The sequence below is a fragment of the Zootoca vivipara genome, chromosome 5, assembly GCF_963506605.1.
Source record: "Zootoca vivipara chromosome 5, rZooViv1.1, whole genome shotgun sequence".
Taxonomy (NCBI): Eukaryota; Metazoa; Chordata; class Lepidosauria; order Squamata; family Lacertidae; genus Zootoca; species Zootoca vivipara.
The window spans coordinates 63556226-63579300 of record NC_083280.1 but is presented as its reverse complement, the minus strand read 5'-3'; the positions used below and the strand labels follow the sequence as shown (position 1 = coordinate 63579300).

Genomic DNA, 23075 nt, shown 5'->3' with positions numbered 1-23075 from the left:
CAACCTGGAGAAGAATGAACCTCCTAAGGTTAAGCTTAGCCTGCGATCCAATGGATGCCTGCAATGTTTTATAACGCTGGGGGTTTTTTACATAAAGAAATGAAATGTAGTTCCTTACAAAAAGAACCCGATTTTGATCAGTTGCTGGAGATAGGTAGTGCCTTTCCTATTCAATTTTAATAGGGATAAATAGGATCTCTTATTTTTGCAAGCTAAACAGAAATTTTCTCTTTTTTAAGGGCAACTGGCCTCAATTGTTGAGGATTTCATGGAGCATGAAATGGTTCAGGGTTTTTTGTTTTTAAATTGAAAAGAGTGACTTAAAAAGCTACCCCAACTTGGGCAGATGAATCAGTAAAGTTTCTGTATTTGCCACTTGTGTGTGTGTGTGTGTGTGTGTGTGTGTGTGTGTGTAGATCACATGAGCCATCCTTGCTATATAAACAAAGGTTACTTGAATACTGAACAAACTCCTAGAACCCCATGGATTTTACACATCTTTTGATGAGACACCTAATGCATCTGCTGGAATTTGTAAAGCTTGGGTATGAGCACTCTTAATGGTGATCTAAATGGAAGAAGACCGGGATTAGCAAAGGCTCTGCAATTGTAATACAGAAGTTGGCACAACACAGCAATTCCTTGTGGACAAAGAGATTTTGCTGTGTACACAGAGCTGCCTTGCACGCAAGTTTCCTGGTTTACTGCACAAATAGGCGCAAGGCCAGTGCACTTGTGGATCTTCTGTCTGTGCATGGGAACTTTTGCTTCTTCCTTGTGACATCCCCTTCCCACTGCAACCCCTGAAAAGCCACTCCAGAAACTGAAGAAACCCTCTAGAATAGCCACCAACCCAATTTTGAAGCTGCTGTAGGCATACAACATCAGCCAAGCATTAATTTGCATGTGACAATGCTTCCCTATATCATGGGGCTCTTTGAATCCTTGATTCCACTTTCCAGTGCCTAACAAATTCAAACCCCTCTTTCCAACACCAATGTCTCAACCGCACATTGAGGCTTTCAATCTCCTACATAGCAATAGAAATATCACTTCCAGAACCACACAACTTGCATTTCCCAATGCTCATTTAGCATAAAGCAATAGGTTAACTAATTTGGGGTTGGAGAAGGTGGGCTCAGCCGTTTTATGAAATTAAGCAAAGCAAATGGTGGCATGGTCCAAGGATCTGCAGTGGAAAAGAGAAAGGAATTATCGACAGTACAACATAATCCTGCATAACTAAATCTGGGCAGAGTGAAGATGCTCTCGTAGAACTGGGATAATGAACAGCAAGCGCCTTTATGGGAGATGAAATCTGATGTTGCTAGTTGATGTATGCTAGTAGAAACACCAACTTCATTGGACTGGTCATGTTGTGCGGATGCCTGATGATCGTCTTCCAAAGCAACTACTCTATTCCGAACTTAAAAATGGAAAGCGTAATGCTGGTGGCCAACAAGAGGTTTAAAGACTGTCTCAAGGCATATCTAAAAAAAATGTAGTATAAACACCGACAACTGGGAAACACTGGCCTGCGAGCGCTCCAGTTGGAGAACAGCCTTTACCAAAGGTGTCATGTGCTTTGAAGACACTCGATCTCAGGACGCAAGTGAGAAACATGCTAAGAGGAAGGCATGCTTGGCAAATCCACACCGTGATCAACTCCTGCCTGGAAACCAATGTCCCTACTGTGGAAGGACATGCGAATCCAGAATTGGCCTCCACAGTCACTTATGGACTCATTGTTAAAACCGTGTTTATGGAAGACAATCTTACTCGGCTACGAGTGATCGCCAAAGAAGAAGAAGCTAGTAGAAATAATCAAACTAATATATTCGTTGTTAAATTAAGCAATGGATATGGTTCAGTGTTTAATAGTTTATTCCCCCAAACATTTAAAGGGATTAAAGCAATCTATGTTACTATATTTGACACCATACACCTAAAGAATATAAAAAACTTTATTCAATCTAATCCAGTATGTGATCGTAAATTGCATTACTAAAAACATGTCAACAGCACAGTAACCAAGGTAATGCTTTTCGCTACTGAATTTAAAATATAATCCCACATTCTTCACAGTACATTTGTAGTGATAAAACAATAATTTCAGCAATTTTACCATAGAACAAAATTTTAGACCAACCAATCTGTACTTTTAGGTTTTGTAAGAGATTGCTTAAAAACCAGCAGGTATCAAAGAGCTGGTGTATATAAAGATCACCTAGAAGGCTTCATCTCACAACAGGAATTTCTGCAAGAAATGTTTTATAGTGCTGAAAACTCATAGAAAGCCAACATTCTGCAGGATACTGCTGAATATATAAATATATAGATATCAAAAGTCAAATTGACTTACAGTGGGGGTTTTTTAGAACTTACAACAAGAAACTAAAGTATTCTGTTATGCTTTAGGTTTTTCCACATGTACCAATGCTGAAATACTAGCTGGTCATTATTACCTTTTAAAATATTACATTTTTATATTTAAAGTAAAGCTTGCTATGGAAATAATAATATTTCTTTAGCATACGTTATTACAATCAAACAAAGACTCTTTTTTTCATTTGCATCACTTCTGGTCAACAATTTACCAGTACTTAAAAAAGATGTGTTTATTACATTTTCCATGCATTAGATATTTGAATTTGAACATAATTTGAGAGTTTAAGAGACACTCAATGGTTCTTTAATCCTGCCAAAGCAAATATGACTTGTAAACCCAGAATGACTGTCATTTGTTACATCGCGATGATGTGACTTTTACAGAACCCAACATTTAAACACTGATACACTAATTTCTACTGTTAAGAAAAAGTGCAATTTAAATATCTCCCTTATCAACCTCAATCCTGCCATGTACTAGGAAATCCATCTCATCAACTGGAATGGGACTTCTGCACACATGTCTAGATTGGAACCTATGCTCCAATCCAAATAATTCACTTATAGGTGCCACCAAAATCTAGGACACTTTGAAAACATATTTCAAAAGAGATGCAGTTAAGGTGAGCGCCAGATAAGTCTTAAAAAAATAAAAATAGAAAATAGAAAACTTACTTCAGTAAAGCAGGATTTACTTGTGTAATCAATAGTCTTTTAACATTCACAACTGAACATTTATACTTTCTTCTCAACACAGCTGTGTGTTACCAGTGCTTGTTTTTGAACCCTTGCTTCTTGATTTAGCCTGAATGATGACTCCACAATTTGGTTGTGCTTCCACAGCATACGGGCACTAAGCAACAGTCTAATATTGAAACGAGTCACATATAGATTGTAATTCAGTTTTTCAATTTTACTGGTGGCAGACAGGAGTTAATTATATATAATGCTACTTGCATTACAATGAAAGAGCCAAAAGACAGCAATCTGTTGAATTCTTTAAAAAAATAAAAAAGCAATTTGCTGGTGTTCCAAGTTATCAGACCCAGACAGGTTTTTCTATATTTAATGAAACTTCTAACAATCTGGGCTGTTATGATGGACTATGTGAACTAGCAAGAAAATGAGTTGAGTTCTGCTATCACTAATTTGAGGCTTATTCTTTAGCTTCCTCTATGAATACGGGAACCCTTATTAACTGACATTCCAGAGTTCCACTTGGCAATAATAAACTATGCATATTTTTAGAAGTTTCTTATATTGGCCCATTTAGCAAAGTACTGTGCATTTACTGCAATAAGCAAAAAAATATAATTCAATACAGTTTGCACATAATTTATTAACTTCACAACTGTTTGGCTTCCGTTTTGAAAGAAGGCAACATTTGCCCATAGGAAAATGATTCAGATGTCTTCCGCCTCAAAGTAAACACATCAGTGAAAACAAATCACATTCTTAGGATCAACAACTAAGGAGGATTTGCCCTGCCATAATAAGGTATTTTATTATTCTATGGGGGGATGGGGGGGGGGACCGACGACAAAAAACAGCAACATATCCTCCATTTTCAGCTCCTTTAGCCAAATAATAGTATTGGTACATTGCTGCTGAATATAGCAGATGAGATTGTAAAAGTCTGACACCCACAGTCATTTATGCACCTTCTTGCTCAGGATAGTTTAAAATTTTCCGATGAGCTTGTCGCAAATATTGCTGCTGTTTGAAATAGACCTTGAAAGCTCCTTTTATAGCAACAAAAGCAATTCCGCCCTAAAATAAAAGGGAACAATTATTCAAAACTGACAGAACATGTTTAACACCTAATTATTATTATTTTTTTAAAAATGGTTACACACACACACAGGGTTGTCAAGCCCCATTTCCTTTGAAGTTCGGCTAATTAGAGCAATTCTGTACTAAAACCCGAAGCATACATTTCCCTGTCATGATGGGGGTAATCTAATGTTTCTGGTATAAAAATATCTATGCTGAGTTTGCGCATTCTTTTGAAAGTTTTCATTCACTTAAATGGGGAGGGGAGGGTTATGGTTTGTTCTAGGGCTGAATCTCAACTTTCTCACCCTCTGCGGGCCATTTTAACAGGTGGGTGGGGCCACTGACACAAAAAAGAAGAAGAGGGAATGTTCAGTCCTTCACAGCTCATGCCCAGTCCATGGTTCACAGGATTGTGTGAATGCAATCCTAGAGCAAGGGTGGGGAACCTCCAGCATGTGAGCCTACTTATGGGTCCCAATTTGGCTCACAAGGCTGTTTCCTTAAAAAAAACCACCACCCACCTGCTCCATACCTAACGCTATATGTGACATCATGTTAAGGATGCATTCCAAAGGAACAACCAGAAAGTATCCTTGGACCCCAAGCACCATCACTAACCCCCCTACCCTATGCAATAGGACCTACTGTAACTCCAAAGTGCCATATAAATGCTACCTGAATATTTTAACCGATATTATGTAACAGTAAATGTAACAAAACACATCAAGCATGTTATTTAACAGAAGTACGACAAATGTGAAAATATGCAGAGAGAAGCCAAATCTCCTACGACAAAGGTGAAAATATGCAGAGAAGCCAAATCTCCTACACATCTGCCAATCTTAGTTCTATAAAGGAAACTTTACACAGGCTTACCAAAATTGTTCGCTGAAGATTAGAGTTAACACTGCTGAACATCAACTTGCCAACTATCGTAGCAATAGTGGGAAAGACAAGAGCTCCACAGAGAATGCGAGTAGCAGAGACGTGATCTGCCAGAGGGTTGGCCTCAGCTGGAATACGAGGAACAGGACATCCAATCCCTAAAGAAAAATGCCATTGCTAACCAAGAATTAGAGTGCACTAAACCAGATTTGTATTACAAATTTAACCTCTCCCTTCCCATTAGCTCTTCGATTTAATGGTTTTGAGTACTCCTAGCCAGAAAGCTTATATACTGCAACACATTCTAATAAAATTATTTATGGCATTTACTTCTAGTTCCACAAATTAGAAAGTGCTGCTCACAATTACACTGTTTTTAGCCTTTAAACTGCAATACCTGCTTGCAAGCTGCATTTGGGAGATGGAACTCCTCTAACCAAATATTGTGCTGGAGAATATATTTTTACTTAGCACCAACGAGAGAAAAAGAGATGTACTGTATTCTAGATACTAAAATCTATCTTACCACCCCTCCTCACAGAAACAGCCAAGCCTAGATATTCTACTCAAATTTTGGTAGCATTACCTGGAAATATGCTGTTCAGAATCTGTAGTTTGTTAGAATATTTTCGCCACAATCTAAGCACATAGTCTTCCCAGCGAATCATCTTTCCCAATATAAGCATAACTGGGATGGTGGGAAGTCCAATTAAAAGGAATAAAGGATCAGCTCTTTCCATGACATCGAGGCCTTCTTTATGACCCACAACCTGATGAACAAAAAACACATTATTACATTAAGCACAGCACCATTCTAAATCTAGGTAATGTGACTACCTTACAATGGCTTGAATCCTCAAAGAAACTTCTGCTTACATATTTTAATTTCTAGTGTTATTAATGCAGCACATTCTGCCAATAAGACACCATTTTCAGACTCTTTAAAACTTGTAAGAGAGAAAAGCACTTACAATTCAAGCAGCATGTATCAAGACATGATTCTACTTCAATTTTTATACCAAAGGAAAATAATTTATACTAAGCCATTTTGTTAATGAGGCAGACGTTTTTGCCCTTAGATACCTCAATGGAAACCTAAAACTATGGGTCGACTTCAGGAGCCACAACTATAGAACCTAATTTGAACCACCATCCAGAGAACCTACATGCCACTGCCCTGTACACTTATAGTAGTGATTAGCTTCTCTTGCACACAGAGATTAGAGTGCCAGACCTTCTGGGCTGGTGAGCAACTCATACAATTAGGCAACTGTTTGTCTCTCTTAGGCTAGATATCCATTTAGAACTGATGGTGCAGTATCAAGTCAAATAATCCTGTTTCTGAGTATACGTAATTATTGCATATGAGTTTGGCAGCACAGAAAACAATCTTGTAACTGAAACCTGACAAACCATTTAAAAAAGATATAGATACATATCTGAAATGGACTAGACCTGAAACAAGGAAGTATTTTTGAGTAGCTGTTTTCGGTATTAATTCCGCTATATATGTCCAAAAGCATCTTGATATGAGTCACAAGAAGTGTTGCGGTCAAGAAAGAGCGCTACTCCACAAAAAACTTCAAAATAAATGTTTGATATATATATATGCTACACAAGAATGATGTTCCTAGAACCATGTATCAAGAACAGAATCCACGAGTAAAGCTAACTTTTTAAAATATCCGATATTTTTCAATCCACAGTTGTGCTATAAATAACCACAATCTATAAACTGTTATGACAGCAGTAGTATATTGAGCACATCTGTGCAGTTGTCAAAAGCCTGCTTCAAGTACTATATATAAAGTGAACAGATGGATAGTGAAGGTACTGCAAGTGACTCCATATCTATACTCAAAGGCAGGAGCACATGAGAAATGAGTCCTGCCTTGTATCTTTCCTCCAAGTATTCCTCTAGACAGAAAAGATGAAAAATTGGGAAGAGGCTGAGAACAAACCTGTTCATTGAAACTATATAGGAAGTCTATATCCAGGCTGAGGGCTTGCTCTGAGCATACTCCCTTTGCTCTCAGCTAGGTATTTATTTCATTTGTTTCCCAGCTTTCCTCTAAGAACAGAATACACAAGCATTTTATCATCACAACAGGGGGAAGGCTAGCCCAAGCAAGAATAACTGGCCCAAGGTCATCCAATAAGCTTCATGGTAAAACAATGACTGCTTCCTTTCCCTGACCTCCTCCCCAAAAAAGTGGGAAAGGTGAGCAATAAGCAGTGAGAGAATCATGTTGAGCATGAGAAAAGCAAGAGAAAAATCTCAGATCGTAGGTAGAATAGGAATTATCAAGCAATCTGTTTCTCATTCAAATAGCAGCAGTGACTCCCATATAATTTTGCAGAGCTTGTTAATGAATAGAAAAGCACGAGGGCATGTGGGCATATGCAGAGATATACACAGTCAGAAATGGACCGATGTGAGGCTTTGCAGGATATTTATGATGAAATTTATTCAAACAAATGCTTGTGTGTGTAGAGGGAGGAGCTGAAAACAGCTGTGCCTGTTAGATGGGATTTGTCAATCTATAAGCACAGAGTTACATGAAATAGCAAGGCGGGTAAGGAAAAACCACCACATGGGTAAGGAAAGAAGAATATGGAGTCAGGCTCTTGTAAACTGTGTTTTCCAATCCTCCCACTGAATTTTCTTCCTTACAAAAAAAAAAACTTCTTTGCAACTGTCTAGAAGTTTCCAGCTTGATTAAAATAATGTAACATTTAGAAAGTGCATCTGAACCTGCATCACTGTTACAGCTCCATAAGTGACAGCTGTCCAGTAGATAGAGCCCACCATTATTCCAGCTGCAGCAAACGGACAGGCTTTTGAGATAAGGCGATCTGCCAGGTCCAAGACATAAACAACTGGACCTATAACATAAAGGAGAAATAAAGTTTTGTAGCAGAGATGATGAATCAAAAGAGTATATAGCATGATACTACTCTCTATTAACTCTATCACTGTCTTTTATTATTAGATGCTATGAGCTGCTTTAAGAATCTCAGGGCAGGATAATAATAGAACAAAATCCAACCCCGAATGTTACACTGTCCCTTGCATCCCACTGTCCATCACCTTGAGACAATTGCGCATAAGGCAAATGATGATGATGATACCTTCCTTTTCACATAAGAATGTAAAATGTCACCACCCTCTACAGTTTGCATTGCTTATAGGCAGGTGGGAGTTCGCACCCAGCCCCGCACATCTCCTTCAAGCCCCCACTGAGGCTTGAAAGGCATCATGAGGATGTTTACAAGGTGTGGTTTTAAATCCCTGTGGTCCACTTTGAAATCCCGACAATTGGGGCAGCAATATGGCATAAGGTGATTGACAGGTGGGCAGCATGTGGGTGGAAGGAGCTGTGAGGGTTAGGGGTGAGGTGTAAAAGATGCAGAGTTGCCAAGGGAGGGTGAGGGGGTTGTCGAGCCAAGCGAGCAGGGATGGAACCCCTGGTTAATATTAGTAGTAATGGCGGTAATGTAATAATATTCCAGTTGTGTGCTCCCCGCAACCCACTTTTTTTTTAAAGACAATTTATTAAAATTTCCAATTAAACACATTTAAACAAAAACAAAACATACAACCACAAACACAACAACACATAATAAACACAAACATTTTCTTCTTAACATCTTATCAATTATTACAGTTTTCTTTGCTCTGCCGAGCTTTGACTTCCCTCCTTCCCCCCAATCGGTTTTCTTATCCATTCCTATCTCATAGTTCCTTTATTCCTTTTACCTAAAATCAATTCGTAGGATTTATTTATTTTATTTATCCTGCAAGTGTCTTTAAACTTCTACAGTTCTTCTCCATATAGTCCACAAATTTGCTCCAATCCTTTTGGAACCTTGACTCTCCCTGGTTTCGGATCCTGCTAGTCAGTCTTGCTAATTCCGCATAGTCCATCATTTTCGTCTGCCACTCTTCAATCGTCGGTAACTCCTGGGTTTTCCATTTTTGGGCTAACAAAGTCCTAGCTGCGGTTGTTGCATACATAAATAATACTTGATCTCCTTTCAGTATCTCCTGTCCTACAAGTCCTAATAAAAAAGCTTCCGGTTTTTTGGGAAAGGTGTATTTAAAAATCTTTTTCAGTTCGTTATATATCATTTCCCAAAATCTTTTGATTTTTTTGCATGTCCACCACATATGAAACAATTCACCATCCTTCTCTTTACATTTCCAGCATGTTTTGCTACTCATCCTAAACATCTTAGCCAATTTTACTGGTGTTAAATACCATCTATACATCATCTTCAAAACATTCTCTTTCAGGGCAGTACATGCGGTAAATTTCAAAGTTTGGTTCCACAATTTCAACCACGCGTCATATTCAATATTATACCCAAAATCTTTTGCCCATTTTATCATCACATCTTTTGTCAATTCATCTTTCGTATACCATTCTAACAACAAATCATACATTTTTGACAACAATTTTGTTCTGCCTTCCAACAAATCTATTTGAAATTTGGACCTTTTATCTTCAAAGCCTATTTTTTTAATCATTTATGAACACATCATTTACTTGGTGATATTGCAACCATCCAGTCAAACATTCTTTAATTTCATCATAAGGTTTCAGCTTCCATCCCTTTTCTGATTTCCTCAGTATCTCCTCGTATGTGGCCCTCCTCCCTTCCATATTTATCTTTTTAACTGTCAACACCTCCACTGGTGAAATCCACCATGGGGTCTTACGTTTCTAACAGCGATTTATTTATTTCCCACACCTCATATAAAGACCTCCTTATCACATGATTTGTAAAACCTTTGTGAACTCTTTTTTTGTCATACCAAAGATATGCATGCCAACCAAACCTGTTGTCGTATCCTTCCAAATCTGATAAGTCTGTATTTCCCAATGTTATCCATTCTTTTAACCAACAGAGACAGGACGCCTCATAATATATCCTCAAGTCTGGCATGGAGAATCCACCTCTTTCCTTTCTATCCACTAGAATTTTATATTTTATTATTGGTTTCTTCCCCCGCCAGACAAATCTCTGCAAAACTTTTTGCCATTCTCTGTATTGTTCTGTCCCCTTTATTATAGGTATCGTTTGAAATAAAAATAACATTTTGGGTAATACACTGGTTCGTAATTGTCATTAAAGCCCCGCAACCCACTCTTCATGGAAATTTCACATGCGCATCTTACCTAGTTTTGGAAAGACTATTAAGTATTCTGCATTGCACTGAGGACAGGCAACACGAGCTGTACTGTTCCCTCTCTGTTTTTCATCCACCCAGCGCTGTAGACAAGTTTGATGAACCCATTTCGTAGAGCCTCTACACCTGCATGGTCTCACCCACTCTGCTGTTCTGTCATCCTCATCAGTTGCAAAACACACCCAACAACTCCTGAAAGTTAAGCACAAGTGACACATCAGAAAGCGTTAGAAATCTCCCCAACCATTTTATTGCTAATTTGTTTACCTAGAAAGGGCATTTCTTAAATGCAGTGCTACTAACTCAAACTCATCAATACCATAGTCTTATAGCTAGATTATATATATATATATATATATATATATATATATATATATATATATGTGTGTGTGTGTGTGTGTGTGTGTGTGTGTGTGTGTGTGCTTAATCCTAATGCCATTTCTTAAAATCATATTTTGCATCATTCGTTTCTGAAGTAATTGAGGTCCATTTGCAATTTTTTGCTTTATTCATTAAGTTAATGTATTCCAACAAATGAACAAATTATTCTACATATAATATTGATATTTTGGTCTTTCCTGAATAGGGAATGTTTACATCCTGGCAACACTTACAAATAAAGAAAAATGTGATTGTAAAATTAAGGAAGGAAATGCACTTAATTCTCTTGTAGATTGATTATTTTATTTTTAGTTATAAATGTGTTTGACAGTAATCTAGCGAAGGGAAAATTGCCCTCTTGCAATTTATCTTTCCCCTCCTGTTCAGATAACTGAGTGATTGCATTATAAATATATCTAAGTCTGTAGAGCCCTTTGCTTTCCACAATCAATCGTAATCACAGCGCTATACAGAAAATGCACAGCAAAAGAGACATACATTTCCTTTTCCAATATGGAGAGAGAGAAAAAAAATTCCATTATTCTTATCATGTCAAATCTACATTGCTATGGCACTGCAACTAAGCAGAATTCTACCTTCATTCACTTCATTTCTTTCTTACTTCCGTCAAGAATATAGTTATTGGGCAGTATATAATAAATACAGCAAATAAATAAATACACAAATTTCTAAGAACTACAACTATTAAATGTTATTCCGGAAGAGTAGAATGATCTAGAATTCAGAATAGGACGGTAAGTAAATCCACAAAGAAACTGTACAGTTAATTACAACTTTCCCACATTTGCACAGGAAACATTTCTGGCTGATTGTGTTCAAAAAATCCTGCATAGAAATGAATAAATGCTTATTTATGTAAACTATTTTAATCCATTCCATATTTATAATCACATGATAGGGCAGAAAATAATTGTATTTCTCATTTCCAAAATGCTTAGCCTGCCTTTCAATGGCTAATTTGCATTCTCAGGGCATCTGAGAAATGCAAACAGAAAAAAACCCAGCCTCATCCAGGAAAGATACACAAATAGTTGTATCAGGACAGGAGCAAAAACAACAGTAGACAATTTACAAGGAAGATAATCAAAATTGAATCTTAAATTGAAGGCAGGGTGGACCGATTTAAATCAAATACTTCATCTTGAAATTCATCTATTTTCTGAAGCAGCATGCATACCAATTGGGTGCTATAACAATTAAACACATTTTCCTGCAAACAAATACATTTCCAATGAACCTCAGACGTCTGCTTGTGGTACCGTGTTTCTCCAAAAATAAGACACCGTCTTATATTTATTTCCCCCCCCCAAAAAACAACGGTGGCTTATTTTCAGGGGATGTCTTATTTTTTTATTACATATGGTACAGTTTAACCTACAAGGATAAACTGCCTATCACTATGGCTTATTTTCGGGGGTATGGCTTATTTTCGGAGAAACATGGTTATAAGGCCTTTGCTTCTTCAGCTCAAACTACAGCATAAAAAATAGGTCTGCATTCCTGCTTACTGTTCTGAACCACTTTGGTGCCTGCCACCAGGCTCAGAATAATGGAGGCAAACCAACAAGATTTGATGGGACACCCCTGCACAAGCATTATTTACCATTGATATAAACCGTTTGGCACAGGATTTCCAGAGTTTATTCAAATAAAGAGTTAAATATTTTAAAGTAAGCAGCACCAGCTGATGCCACTTTTAGGAATTTTATAAATTCATGAAGGATTTATACACAAGGAACTTAATTACTACCACCCTGCCCTCAATAGCAGGGGTCAGCAAACTTTTTCAGCAGGGGGCCGGTCCACTGTCCCTCAGACTTCGTGGGGGGCCAGACTATATTTTTTTGGGGAATTCCTATGCCCACAAAATAACTCAGAGATGCATTTTAAATAAAAGCACACATTTTACTCATCTAAAAACACCAGGCAGGCCCCACAAATAACCCAGAGGTGCATTTTAAATAAAAAGACACATTCTACTCATGTAAAAACATGCTGATTCCTGGACCGTCCGCAGGCCAGATTTAGAAGGCAATTGGGCTGGATTCAGCCCCTGGGCCTTAGTTTGCCTACCCATGCTCAATAGCTTCAGACTTGGCAATCAACAAATTATCTTGGGAAAGTCCCCTAACAAAAATTAACATATACTCTTTCTATGGTGTATTCTATCTTATATACCCAATCTTAGCTATTATTATCATTACTACTGTACCTTTATTTCACTACAGCTCTGTCTACTATTTCTTGTGTGTGTGTGTGTGTCTTTTGTATTCACATCTAACAAACTGTATTCCCTGCTTACTTTCAACTTTCCATTATTTAGGGAACCCTCTCCCCCCAAAAAGCAATGATGAGACAGTGCTAAGATGCTGGAACTACATGGCAATAGAAAAGCATTTATCTGAGCTTTGAAAAAAGGAATACGGGAAATAAGTTGAACAATTCAATCTTTCTTCTCACTATTACAGAAGAACTGGAATTTCTACACACAGACACACAGACACACACACACACACACACACACACACACACACACACACATCAAAAAGCAAAACAGAAATAAAGTTGCAAATGCAGAAACTACTAGACATCCTCACTGAAATTTGAGGAGTCTTTGGAACAAAAAAAAAATCAGACTGGAATACAGTATCAACTCTTTTACCTAGAAGACACATACAGTAATACCTCGGGTTACGAACGTGATCCGTTCCGGATCGCAGTTCGTAACCCGAATAGTTCGTAACCCGAACGCGATGGGCGCCGCCATTTTGCGCATGCGCAAAGCACGATTTTCGCGCTTTGCGCATATCGCGCGATTGTGCGCGCGCCGCTTCTGCGCACGCACGCGCAGCGAAAACACTTCCGGGTTTGCGCAGTTCGTAACCCGAACTGTTCGCAAACCGAGGTGGTCGTAACCCGAGGTACGACTGTACATGACATATTTCATAGCTTGCTCAAGTTACAATGTATGATGGCTACCTCTGAACTGTTAATGAGTGCAAAACTGGGCCACACAGATAAAGTTGTGACATGCCTTGGGGCAACCTGACACCCCAAGAGGTCTAAAGTTCATTTGGATGACAGGAAAAAATGACTTTACAATCTTGCAAAATAACACCCTTGAATTAGTTATTAAAGGCTATACCCTGAAGTATTAAAACATGTTTAATACTAGGTTATATGCTTGAAATATAATATATATCATTAAGACTATCAAATTCATTTTGATACAGCAATGGATCAATGTCACATACATTTTTTAAACGAGAAGTTTCATCCAATTTATTGCTCAACAGCTATATTTTAAACAATGGATGGCCTACAAAAAGAATCACATGATATCCTTTATATTCTTAAGCCTTTAGCAAGTTATGAATAATGAATAGTAAATCCCTTGTTTTCTGTCATCAGCTTTATCTTGCTATTGACAGTAGCTGCAGCAGAAAGAGCTAAATAAAACCATTGACACAAGGATCTCAGTTCTTGCCAGATTTTCCATTTTCTTGTATTGAATAAAACATTACCCTGGTCTTAGTACAGAATCAGGTCGCTACTCAGACTGCAACCTAAAATAGAAACAGCTAGCTAGGTCAAACAAAACATAGTTTCTGAAAACTCTACTATCTCTATAAAACCAAATGAATTAGCAATAGTATACTTTCCCCAACTCTTTTTTACTTTAAGCATTTCAGAACAGACTTATTATTTCAGTCTTGAAAATAATTATCTCTTTATTCTAGCTACTATTAGCATTCAACTTCACCAGAGATCCACAAGTTCTAACATCATGAGAGAGGATGTTTGCATCCTGGATTTCAAGTTCCAAAAAAATGACACTGCTGTTAATTTTGAGCAGCACATCTAGCTTAGCATCCTATTCTCACAGTGGCCAACCTGCTGGCTACAGGAAGTTCCCTCTTTTAAAGTCAAATGTGATTGTGTTGGACTTCCTTGGTAATTGTCCACTTACATACGGTATATGTCGAAGTTACTCATTACTACAGCACTTTCTTCTTTTGAACGCTTCCTTGATTTCATTCTCCATCTCAATATCATCTTCACATTTTGATCAGTGGCAAGATAGTAAGCCCACTTTTGGGGCCAGGTATCATCAACCACGAGGGACCCAGGTGGCGCTGTGGTTAAACCACTGAGCCTAGGGCTTGCTGATCAGGTCGGTGGTTCGAATCCCTGTGACGGGGTGAGCTCCCGTTGCTTGGTCCCAGCTCCTGCCAACCCAGCAGTTCGAAAGCACGTCAAAATGCAAGTAGATAAATAGGAACCGCTACAGCGGGAAGGTAAACGGCGTTTCCATGTGCTGCTCTGGTTTGCCAGAAGCGGCTTTGTCATGCTGGCCACATGACCTGGAAGCTATATGCCGGCTCCCTCGGCCAATAATGCGAGATGAGCGCGCAACCCCAGAGTCGGTCACGACTGGACCTAATGGTCAGGGGTCCCTTTACCTTTATCATCAACCACAGCAGCTGTGTGGAGGATTCTGCCCCTTTGGGGATTTCTAGCTTGGGGACTCTATGCCCGGCGTACAGTGATGCCACCTCCATGACGTCCTTCCTATAGAGTTTATATCCAGAAATAACCATATCCCACTGGTTCTCTCCGTTCCACCAGGTTTCCATTATGCCCACTATATCAATGCTGTCCTTTAAGACCAAACACTCCAGTTTGCCCATCTTGGCTCAGAGGTGTCTAGTAGACAGCAACACGCAAATATAGCCGCTCTCTCTCTCCAAGTAACTTTTGGCATGTGTGTTTTACGCTACAACATTTAGCAAGTCACAAATGTCAGCCATGTGCCCCCTGCCCTCTTAATGCTTAGTTCTACACCTTCCCTATTTAAATCATTTTTTTCTTCACCTGGTGGGGAGTGGAACACTTCTTCTGAACCAGACCCTGTTTTGTTCCTGTCAGTTTCCCCCCCCCACAATCAGTTTAAAAGCCGCTCTGCCACCTTTTGATTTTAAATGCCAACCGTCAGGTTCCGTGCCAGTTCAAGTAGAATGTATTTAAGTACCGGTATGTGAGGGAAGAGCCTGTTTTCCAATATAGGTGTGGCTCCATTTGCTCTGTGCCAGAGAGCTGGCTATTACTTTCAAGCACTACTAGATTACACCACATTCCAGCTGTTGTGCACATAGCAACTAATTTCAATATTTATGACCCTGTAAGTGAGGCTCTGTGGACAAAACATCAAGAAGATAGATACTCATACCTCCCTTTTCTTAATTTCTGTATTAATCTACTACAAAGTTTATCTTAAAAGCAATCTGGGGAGTTAAAACAGTGTGAGCAACTTAATTTTACATGGATGGTGCAGGAAGAATAGATTCATCTAACTAGTCCTGCCAGGGGAAGCCCACACAAGGACATCTGCTAGCACAATACGGCTTTCCCCCATCTCCTCCCCCTGGTATGGAGGAAATCCTGGAACAGCACATTAGGCGGGAAGGAGAGGGCAAATTGTTCCAGAATTGCTTGCTCTGATGGAGTGTTCTGCTTAGCACAACGCTGAATTCTTCCCTGAGCCTTTTCAGAAGACACATAATCCTACTTATAAAATATTGACCATTCTGTTGCACAGAATGTACAGCAAAAAAAAAAAGCTCAATCTTTTTTATACAGAATGAGTGGCATCCTACATTTCTTCTAGCATAAGGAATTTTAGCTGAGCAGTGGAACTTTCCTGCCCTCGACTCTCCCCCATGGACCCCAGAAATGTGCTCCAAATGGTTGAGGAAATCTCCAGAACAGATTTAGAGGGTGCACAGAGAAAGAGGGGGGGAGTTCTGTTCTATAGTTAAAAGTCCTTCTACTAGTATAACTCATGTTGAATAAATTATTGTATTTTAATACTTCTGTTGAAAGCCGCCCAGAGTGGCTGGGGAAATCCAGCCAGATGGGCGGGGTATAAATAAATCATCATCATTATTATTATTTTGCTGGATACATCATTTGCTTTTGAAAATTAAAAGGTAAAGGTAAAGGACCCCTGACAGTTAAGTCCAGTCATGAACGACTCTGGGGTTGTGGCGCTCATCTCGCTCTACTGGCCAAGGGAGCCGATGTTTGTCCGCAGACATTTTTTCTGGGTCATGTGGCCAACATGACTAAGCCGCTTCTGGCGAAACCAGAGCAGCGCACAGAAACGCCGTTTACCTTCCCACCGTTTACCTATTTATCTACTTGCACTTTGATGTGCTTTCGAACTGCTAGGTTGGCAGGAGCTGGGACTGAGCAACGGAAGCTCACCCCATCACCCCATATCCACCCCATAGAATTTGAACCGCTGACTTTCCGATCGGCAAGCCCTAGGCTCAGTGGTTTAGACTACAGCGCCACATGCGTCCCTTTGGAAAATTAATGTTGTTCTAAACTCTCAATGTTTTCTATTTTCTGTGAGATTACAGTACTGACCTATTTGCCTGACTTCTGCAGTTTGACACGCCAAACGTCAAGTTGTTTTAATTAGATACAGAACTGGTCAGTAAAGGGGAAGAACTAGAAGCTTCTTAGGAAACCAAGGTAGGGTTATTACTGGACAAATTTCACAAGATCTGTATGAAGATATTCCAAACAAGTTATTCTTGATTAGACTGAACTATAGTAATGAATGTTTGCCTTTAGTGGAATTACAAAAGGTCTTATGTAAACAAAAGGTAGGTGTGTATAGGATTGCACTGTTAAGCACTTAATCTTGACACTATTTAAAGACTCTAGAATGTTTCATTATCATATTGCACCACTGGGCTAGAATTTTATGCCTTGTCACTGGTACTAACACGACTTCACTAATCAGCTACTCTTCATCTGTGTGCACCAACTATCAGGTTCACTCATCTTGTGAGTGGAAGGAGGAAGTAGAAAGTGCCTTTTTTGCTCTTAAATAATTCTGCCACTAGGAAGCAGAACTTCCTCTTTGTGAACATGTAGACAAATAATTCAAATACTACTGGTTGAAATACCTTTTTTGTTTTGCTGATTGTGTAAAAGGCTTAGGGTATTTATTTTCTCCTTCCGTGGGTGGCAGTTAATTCTAGCAACTGCAGAACTGCTACTCCCAATAATTAAATTTTCTGTTTCCACATATAGAAACTACTTCTAGTAACTGCAATTGTGCATAAAAATCCCTTTCTTTATTGAGCGCACAGATTGTTGTTTAAATTAGCATATAGAGAACAAAAAAAATGCCTCCAAATTAATTTTTAAAATGAGAACTACTTTTTCTGGAAAAAGAACAGTAAAATCAACATAACAGCATATAAGATAAAGTTAGTATTTATGCCTTATACTTTAAAATATTTATTAAGATATATTTTTATAACAAAAAACATTTATCCCCAATTTCATTTACTATAATACAATAATATGAGAAGAATTAGTATATCCTTATGACATTAATTACCCCTGCAGCTAGTAGCAGCAAATAGCACACCACCACTGATTTTTAATGTGAGTGATCATTGCCCCTTTTCCATTGTATAATAATTTTCAAATACACAACTTCTGCCAACACTTACAGATGAATGTCTATTTAGAAGCAATTCTCCTAAAAATCCACCAAGCTTACTCCCAGGGGAGTGTGTGCAGAATGCTTAGCTAATCAATACTTATTCCCTATTGAATGGCAAATCTTGTTTTCTTTTAATGAAAAAACACTGTCACTCCCATTTTGAAGAAAACAATGTTATTGTGCATCTATATGTGTAGGTATCCATGGTACATTATAAACATGATGGTAGGGCTGTTGAATGCCTGCACTTCCACTAGGAAACAGACATACGCAAACATCTGAACCAGGGGGAGAGAAGTAACCTAAGGCAGGTTTCCCCAACCTGGTGTCCTCCAGAAATTTAGGGGTCTACAATTTGAGCATAGCCAACAGTGAGGGGATGATATGGGTTGTAGTATAACACTTTGTATGGGGCAGGGGGAAGAACCAGGTTGGAGATCTTCTCCTCAGTTTTTCTCTATGTCACTATTTCCACATTAGAGAAGTCAATAAAAGATGAAGAGCTGCAGAAGAGATAGATGTTAGAATTTGCTGGCAAAGCATAACTCCTGAACTTTGGTTCAGTCATCATCCATTGCATTCAATGGGGCATTCTACATCTGTGTATAGAACTGTGGCATAAGTAGCCTTGGACAAGCCACTCTCTCTCTCAGCAGCAGTGTCCCATCTGAACTATGGAGATACAACTTTTGTCCACAGGCACCTTTCCAGGTCATGTGGCCAGCATGACTAAACTGCTGCTGGTGCACAGAGAACCATGATGAGTGCCAGAGCACACGAAAACGCCTTTCACCTTCCCGCCACAGCAGTACCTATTTATCTACTTGCACTGGTATGCTTTAAAACTACTAGGTTGGCAGAAGCTGGGACAGAACAATGGAAGCTCACACCATTGCACAGATTCAAACTGCTGACCTTCCGATCGGCAAGCCCAATAAGAGGCTCAAAGGTTTAGACCACAGCGCCACCCGCATCCCTTATCAGGTTACATATATCAGGTAAATTAGGATAGTTTGCTGCATGTAATGTAAGTTGGCTTACTAACTCCCAACATTCATTTTAAAAAGGCATTCCTACCACAAAGATAGGCAAGGCAACAACTTTCCAAAAGAGAGTGATTCCCCTGTATTCACCAAGAAAGACTCATTTCTAAATACGATAAATGAAGACCAACTACACTGCAGTGCTTTCCCCAGGGGGTACTCAAGGGTACGCAGTACCAGCACCTCTTCTGTTGTTGTTAAGAAGTGTGGCACTTCCAGTGAAGTCAAACCACTGGAGAATCACAGTGCCTGTTATGGCTGCAGAAACCAGTAACTTGTAACTGCAGCCTTCTGCATGGTTTTTGCCGTGTTAGCAGCACCTAAGTGACCTCTCTGGGGCAAAAGCCTGGGCAGTGTGTATGGAGGTCCTGGACCTGGAGGTCTTAGCCTTGCTGATGTGGTCCAAAGGAAAACAGAGCAATACATTTGGTATCAGCTTGGATGCAGGAGTTGCTGGAAGGATGCGTACAAGACGCCATCTAACTGTCTTAGGGACTCCATTCCGGACTCCATTCCACTCCACTCCTTGGCCTTTTCATCCTTCAAAGACGTCCCACAAGGCAGCGGGTACAGATTTTTCCTCAGGGTTTACTCCCAAAGCCTTTCTTACGGAAGAGTATAACTGCAAGGCAACATAGGTTTGGATCAGATTTTCCTTTTCCTTAATGGCCTACCTTACCAGGTTGATGAGCCATCTGCCCCTCACCTCCCACTACAGCATGTACAGAAACCACTTTCTTGACAGTTGGATCCACTATTGGTCTCATCCACTCAATCCACCAACACCTGCCTTCACATGCAGGGGAAGTCTTTAACACACTGAGGGTTTGAGACCCACTGGCTACCCTCAGCTGTTTTAGCCAGTCAGTTGAAGCCATTTCCTGAGGTGTGGCCACTGCTGCAAGCTGACAGCTTATAAGAACCACAGGTGAGAGCTGAGTGCAGGATGGGAACCAAAGGTGGACGAACCACCCCAGACAGCATGATGTGTCCCCCACCAGAGGTACTACCCCTCCTCCAACAGCCCATATCAACACCCAGTATCAATCCCTTATATCCAGTAACTACAGTACAATACAGGCAACACCTGATTTGTGTGGGAGTTGCATTCTAGGTCATCACATGCGACGCCGGAGCATACATATGCCTGCTTCGCTCCTGCCTCCTTTCCAGCCACTTCCAGGTTGCTGCAATGCCCTATCATGGCCGTGCATCAGTTGGACACACATAAATTCATTGTTGCCTGTATTATTGGAATGCAATTAAATGAGACTATGGTTCCTCAAATGACTAATGTAACCATTTTGCCTTACTCAAGTCAATAGGGCTGTTCTCAAAGATATGGGAATTTCCCTTCTGTCACTAGGTGGAAAAAAGCACAGGCTAAGTCTGGGTTATTTCCATATCATGCCACCCGCCACAACAGAAAAGCAATACAGTGGTACCTCTGGATGAGAACGGGATCTGTTCCGGAGCCCCATTTGCATCCAGAGCAGTATGGAACCTGAAGCATCGAATCTGTGCATGCTCACCACGCGATTTGGCGCTTCTGCGGATGCAGAACCCCTTCCGGCACTTCCGGGATCGGCGAGTTCGTAACCAGTGATGTACGCAACCCGCAGGGAACGTAACTAGAGGTATCACTGTATAGTTTATATAGAATTACTAACAGGACCCACCTCTTACATGTTATTACTGTAGATAAAAGGTAAGCCAACAAAAACTGGAACTACAGTGCTAGTTACAGGTAGGTAGCCGTGTTGGTCTGACATAGTTGAAACAAAATAAAAAAATTCCTTCCAGTAGCTGTAGCACATTAAAGACCAACTACAGTGATCACTGTAGCAGTATACAATATGGAATGAAAAGATCGTACAGCAACCCACAGTCAGATAGCTGTATCTCAGCTCTACAAGAATCCTTTGAAAAGTTGTCCCAACGCTCCACATACTAGGTTTCTAACTTAATCTTTATTCTCTGCTTCTTCCCTGCAACCACGAAGCCAGAACAGTAGCACTCCTGTCCTTCTGGACCACAGAATTCAAACTCTTTTGGAATGAGGGCCTGGGGACTCTGAAGTAGTCAGTGCTGAAGGATAGTGACAAAGACATAGAAAAGGTTACTTGAACAGTGGTAGTATGAGCACAAGGTTGCTCCATGTGGTGGAAACATCCATGATCACAACTCATTGTTTTATATGCAAGATCTGTAAGCTACTAAAATAGGAGTTGTAGGTGTTGACATAGATGTTTTTAACAGCACTGTAGGGGCTAGGACTTTTAAGATTACTGCAAGGTGAACGTAGCAACAATTTCTACTGGAAGACATTTGACAGCAAACGGTGTGTGTGTGTGTGTGTGTGTGTGTGTGTTATTTAGGCCCAAGGCCTCAGACACAACAGCAACTCTCCACCCCCGCCCCCCCAAAAGACACAAACAGCCCTCCGTTTCTTTTTGAGCCCCTGTTTCCACATCCGCTCAGGCCTACCCTCAAATTCCACCAGTGACTTTCTGCACGCATATAGGCCGTCGCGGTCCAGGATGGTGCGGTGCCTCCACGCGTGCTTTCCCTTCGGCCCGGTTCCTGCTCCAAAATAATTCCCTCGAGTCGCACTTGGAAACGGGCCCGCCTTACCTCCCGCAGCTCCCCTTCTTTCCCCGTACCTGTCCATGGTCTGCGGTAACAGCAAGCCCGTCTGCTCCGACATCCTCTCCGGGTGCGGGGAGCCCGGGGGCTCGGCTACGACAGGCGCCAGGAGCCGGCCTGGGGAAGCAAGGCCCAGAGCCTGCCGCCGAGGAGGAGGAGGAGGAAGCAGCAGCAGGAGGAGGCTCTCCTTACAAGCGGCGACAAGCGGCGACGGGCCGCTTTGACGACCTAGGCCGGTAAGGGGGGGGGGGGGCAAGGAGAGCGAGAGCCACAACAGAGCCGCAACCTCGGAGCGAGCGAGGGGGCGGGGAGGAGCGAGGGCAACTGCGCACGCGCGAGGCCCTCTTACCTCACAGAGGAACTGCCGCTGCGCCTGGTTCCCTTCTCGCCCACTCCGAGCTGAGATACCGCAGAGCGCGCCCAAGGCACCATGGGAGATGTAGTTCCCGCTCTTCGCCGGCCCTGAGGGGGGATTTAAATTCCCCTTTCCCTCCCCCTCCCAACCCCCTCGCCCCTGCCGCCGCCTTCTTCTCCTTCTTCTAACGGCGCGCTCGCTCGCGACAGTTGCTCGTTGCCCTGCTCCTCCTCGCCCGCCGCCGCCGCTGCGTGAGAGCGCGGGCCGGCCGGGGTTGGGGTTTTGCCTTCGGCTGGGGGAGCGGCGAGATGGCTACGCTCGCTGAGGGAAAGGTCAGCACACACCTCGACGCTGTCAATTCTTGCTCCTTGCTACCCACTCACCCTCCCTCCCTTCCTTGGGGAGCAGGAAACAGAGAGAGATGGGCGAGTCTGTTTCCACAACTTTCATTTCCCCCGCTCCCTATGCGGAGACGGTGGTGGGGTGAGGTGGGGTGGGGAGAGGTATTTTTCGGTTACATCATCACATTGAAGCTCCTTCGGTCCCCTTTGCCTTGCCTTCCCCACTGGCACAGGTGCGCCTCCTTTGTCCCAGGGCATTCAGCGGGGGGGGGGCAACTCTCTCCCCTCCCCCCTCGTCACAGACGTCCTTTTGGGGCAAAGGGGTGGCTGGGCTGTGACTCCTTGACTGACTGTGCTCGCTTAAAGAACTTCATGTACTTGTTTGTTACCTTCATCTACTTCGCCTTTCCTCCAAGAGGCTTTTCAGTCGCGCAAATGGTCCTTCCAGCTCCCTGCCCCACACTTTTACCCTCCCAACTCCCCTATGAGGTAGGTTAGGCTGAGAGGGGGGTGACTG

The 23075-nt window shown here is 41.1% G+C and overlaps 1 protein-coding gene across 1 annotated transcript; it reads right to left on the bottom strand.

The window, feature by feature from the left end:
- Positions 1-393: 393 nt before the first annotated feature.
- On the bottom strand, positions 394-23075 carry MARCHF5 (membrane associated ring-CH-type finger 5). The gene is made up of 6 exons (XM_035138452.2): positions 22948-23075; positions 10233-10435; positions 7805-7935; positions 5636-5819; positions 5041-5207; positions 394-4158 (listed from the first exon to the last, which is right to left on the bottom strand). Exons 3-6 carry the CDS (start codon positions 7859-7861, stop codon positions 4042-4044), a joined length of 525 nt encoding a protein of 174 aa, XP_034994343.1. The 5' UTR covers positions 7862-7935; positions 10233-10435; positions 22948-23075; the 3' UTR covers positions 394-4041.

Excerpts from the sequence above, each read along its gene's own strand:
- MARCHF5 (XM_035138452.2), bottom strand. The coding sequence starts at position 7,861 with ATGGTGGGCTCTATCTACTGGACAGCTGTCACTTATGGAGCTGTAACA. Across the intron at positions 5,820-7,804 it reads GAGCTGTAACAGTGATGCAG|GTTGTGGGTCATAAAGAAGG; the intron begins GTTCAGATGCAC and ends TTTGTTCATCAG. Across the intron at positions 4,159-5,040 it reads ATCTTCAGCGAACAATTTTG|GGCGGAATTGCTTTTGTTGC; the intron begins GTAAGCCTGTGT and ends CTTTTATTTTAG.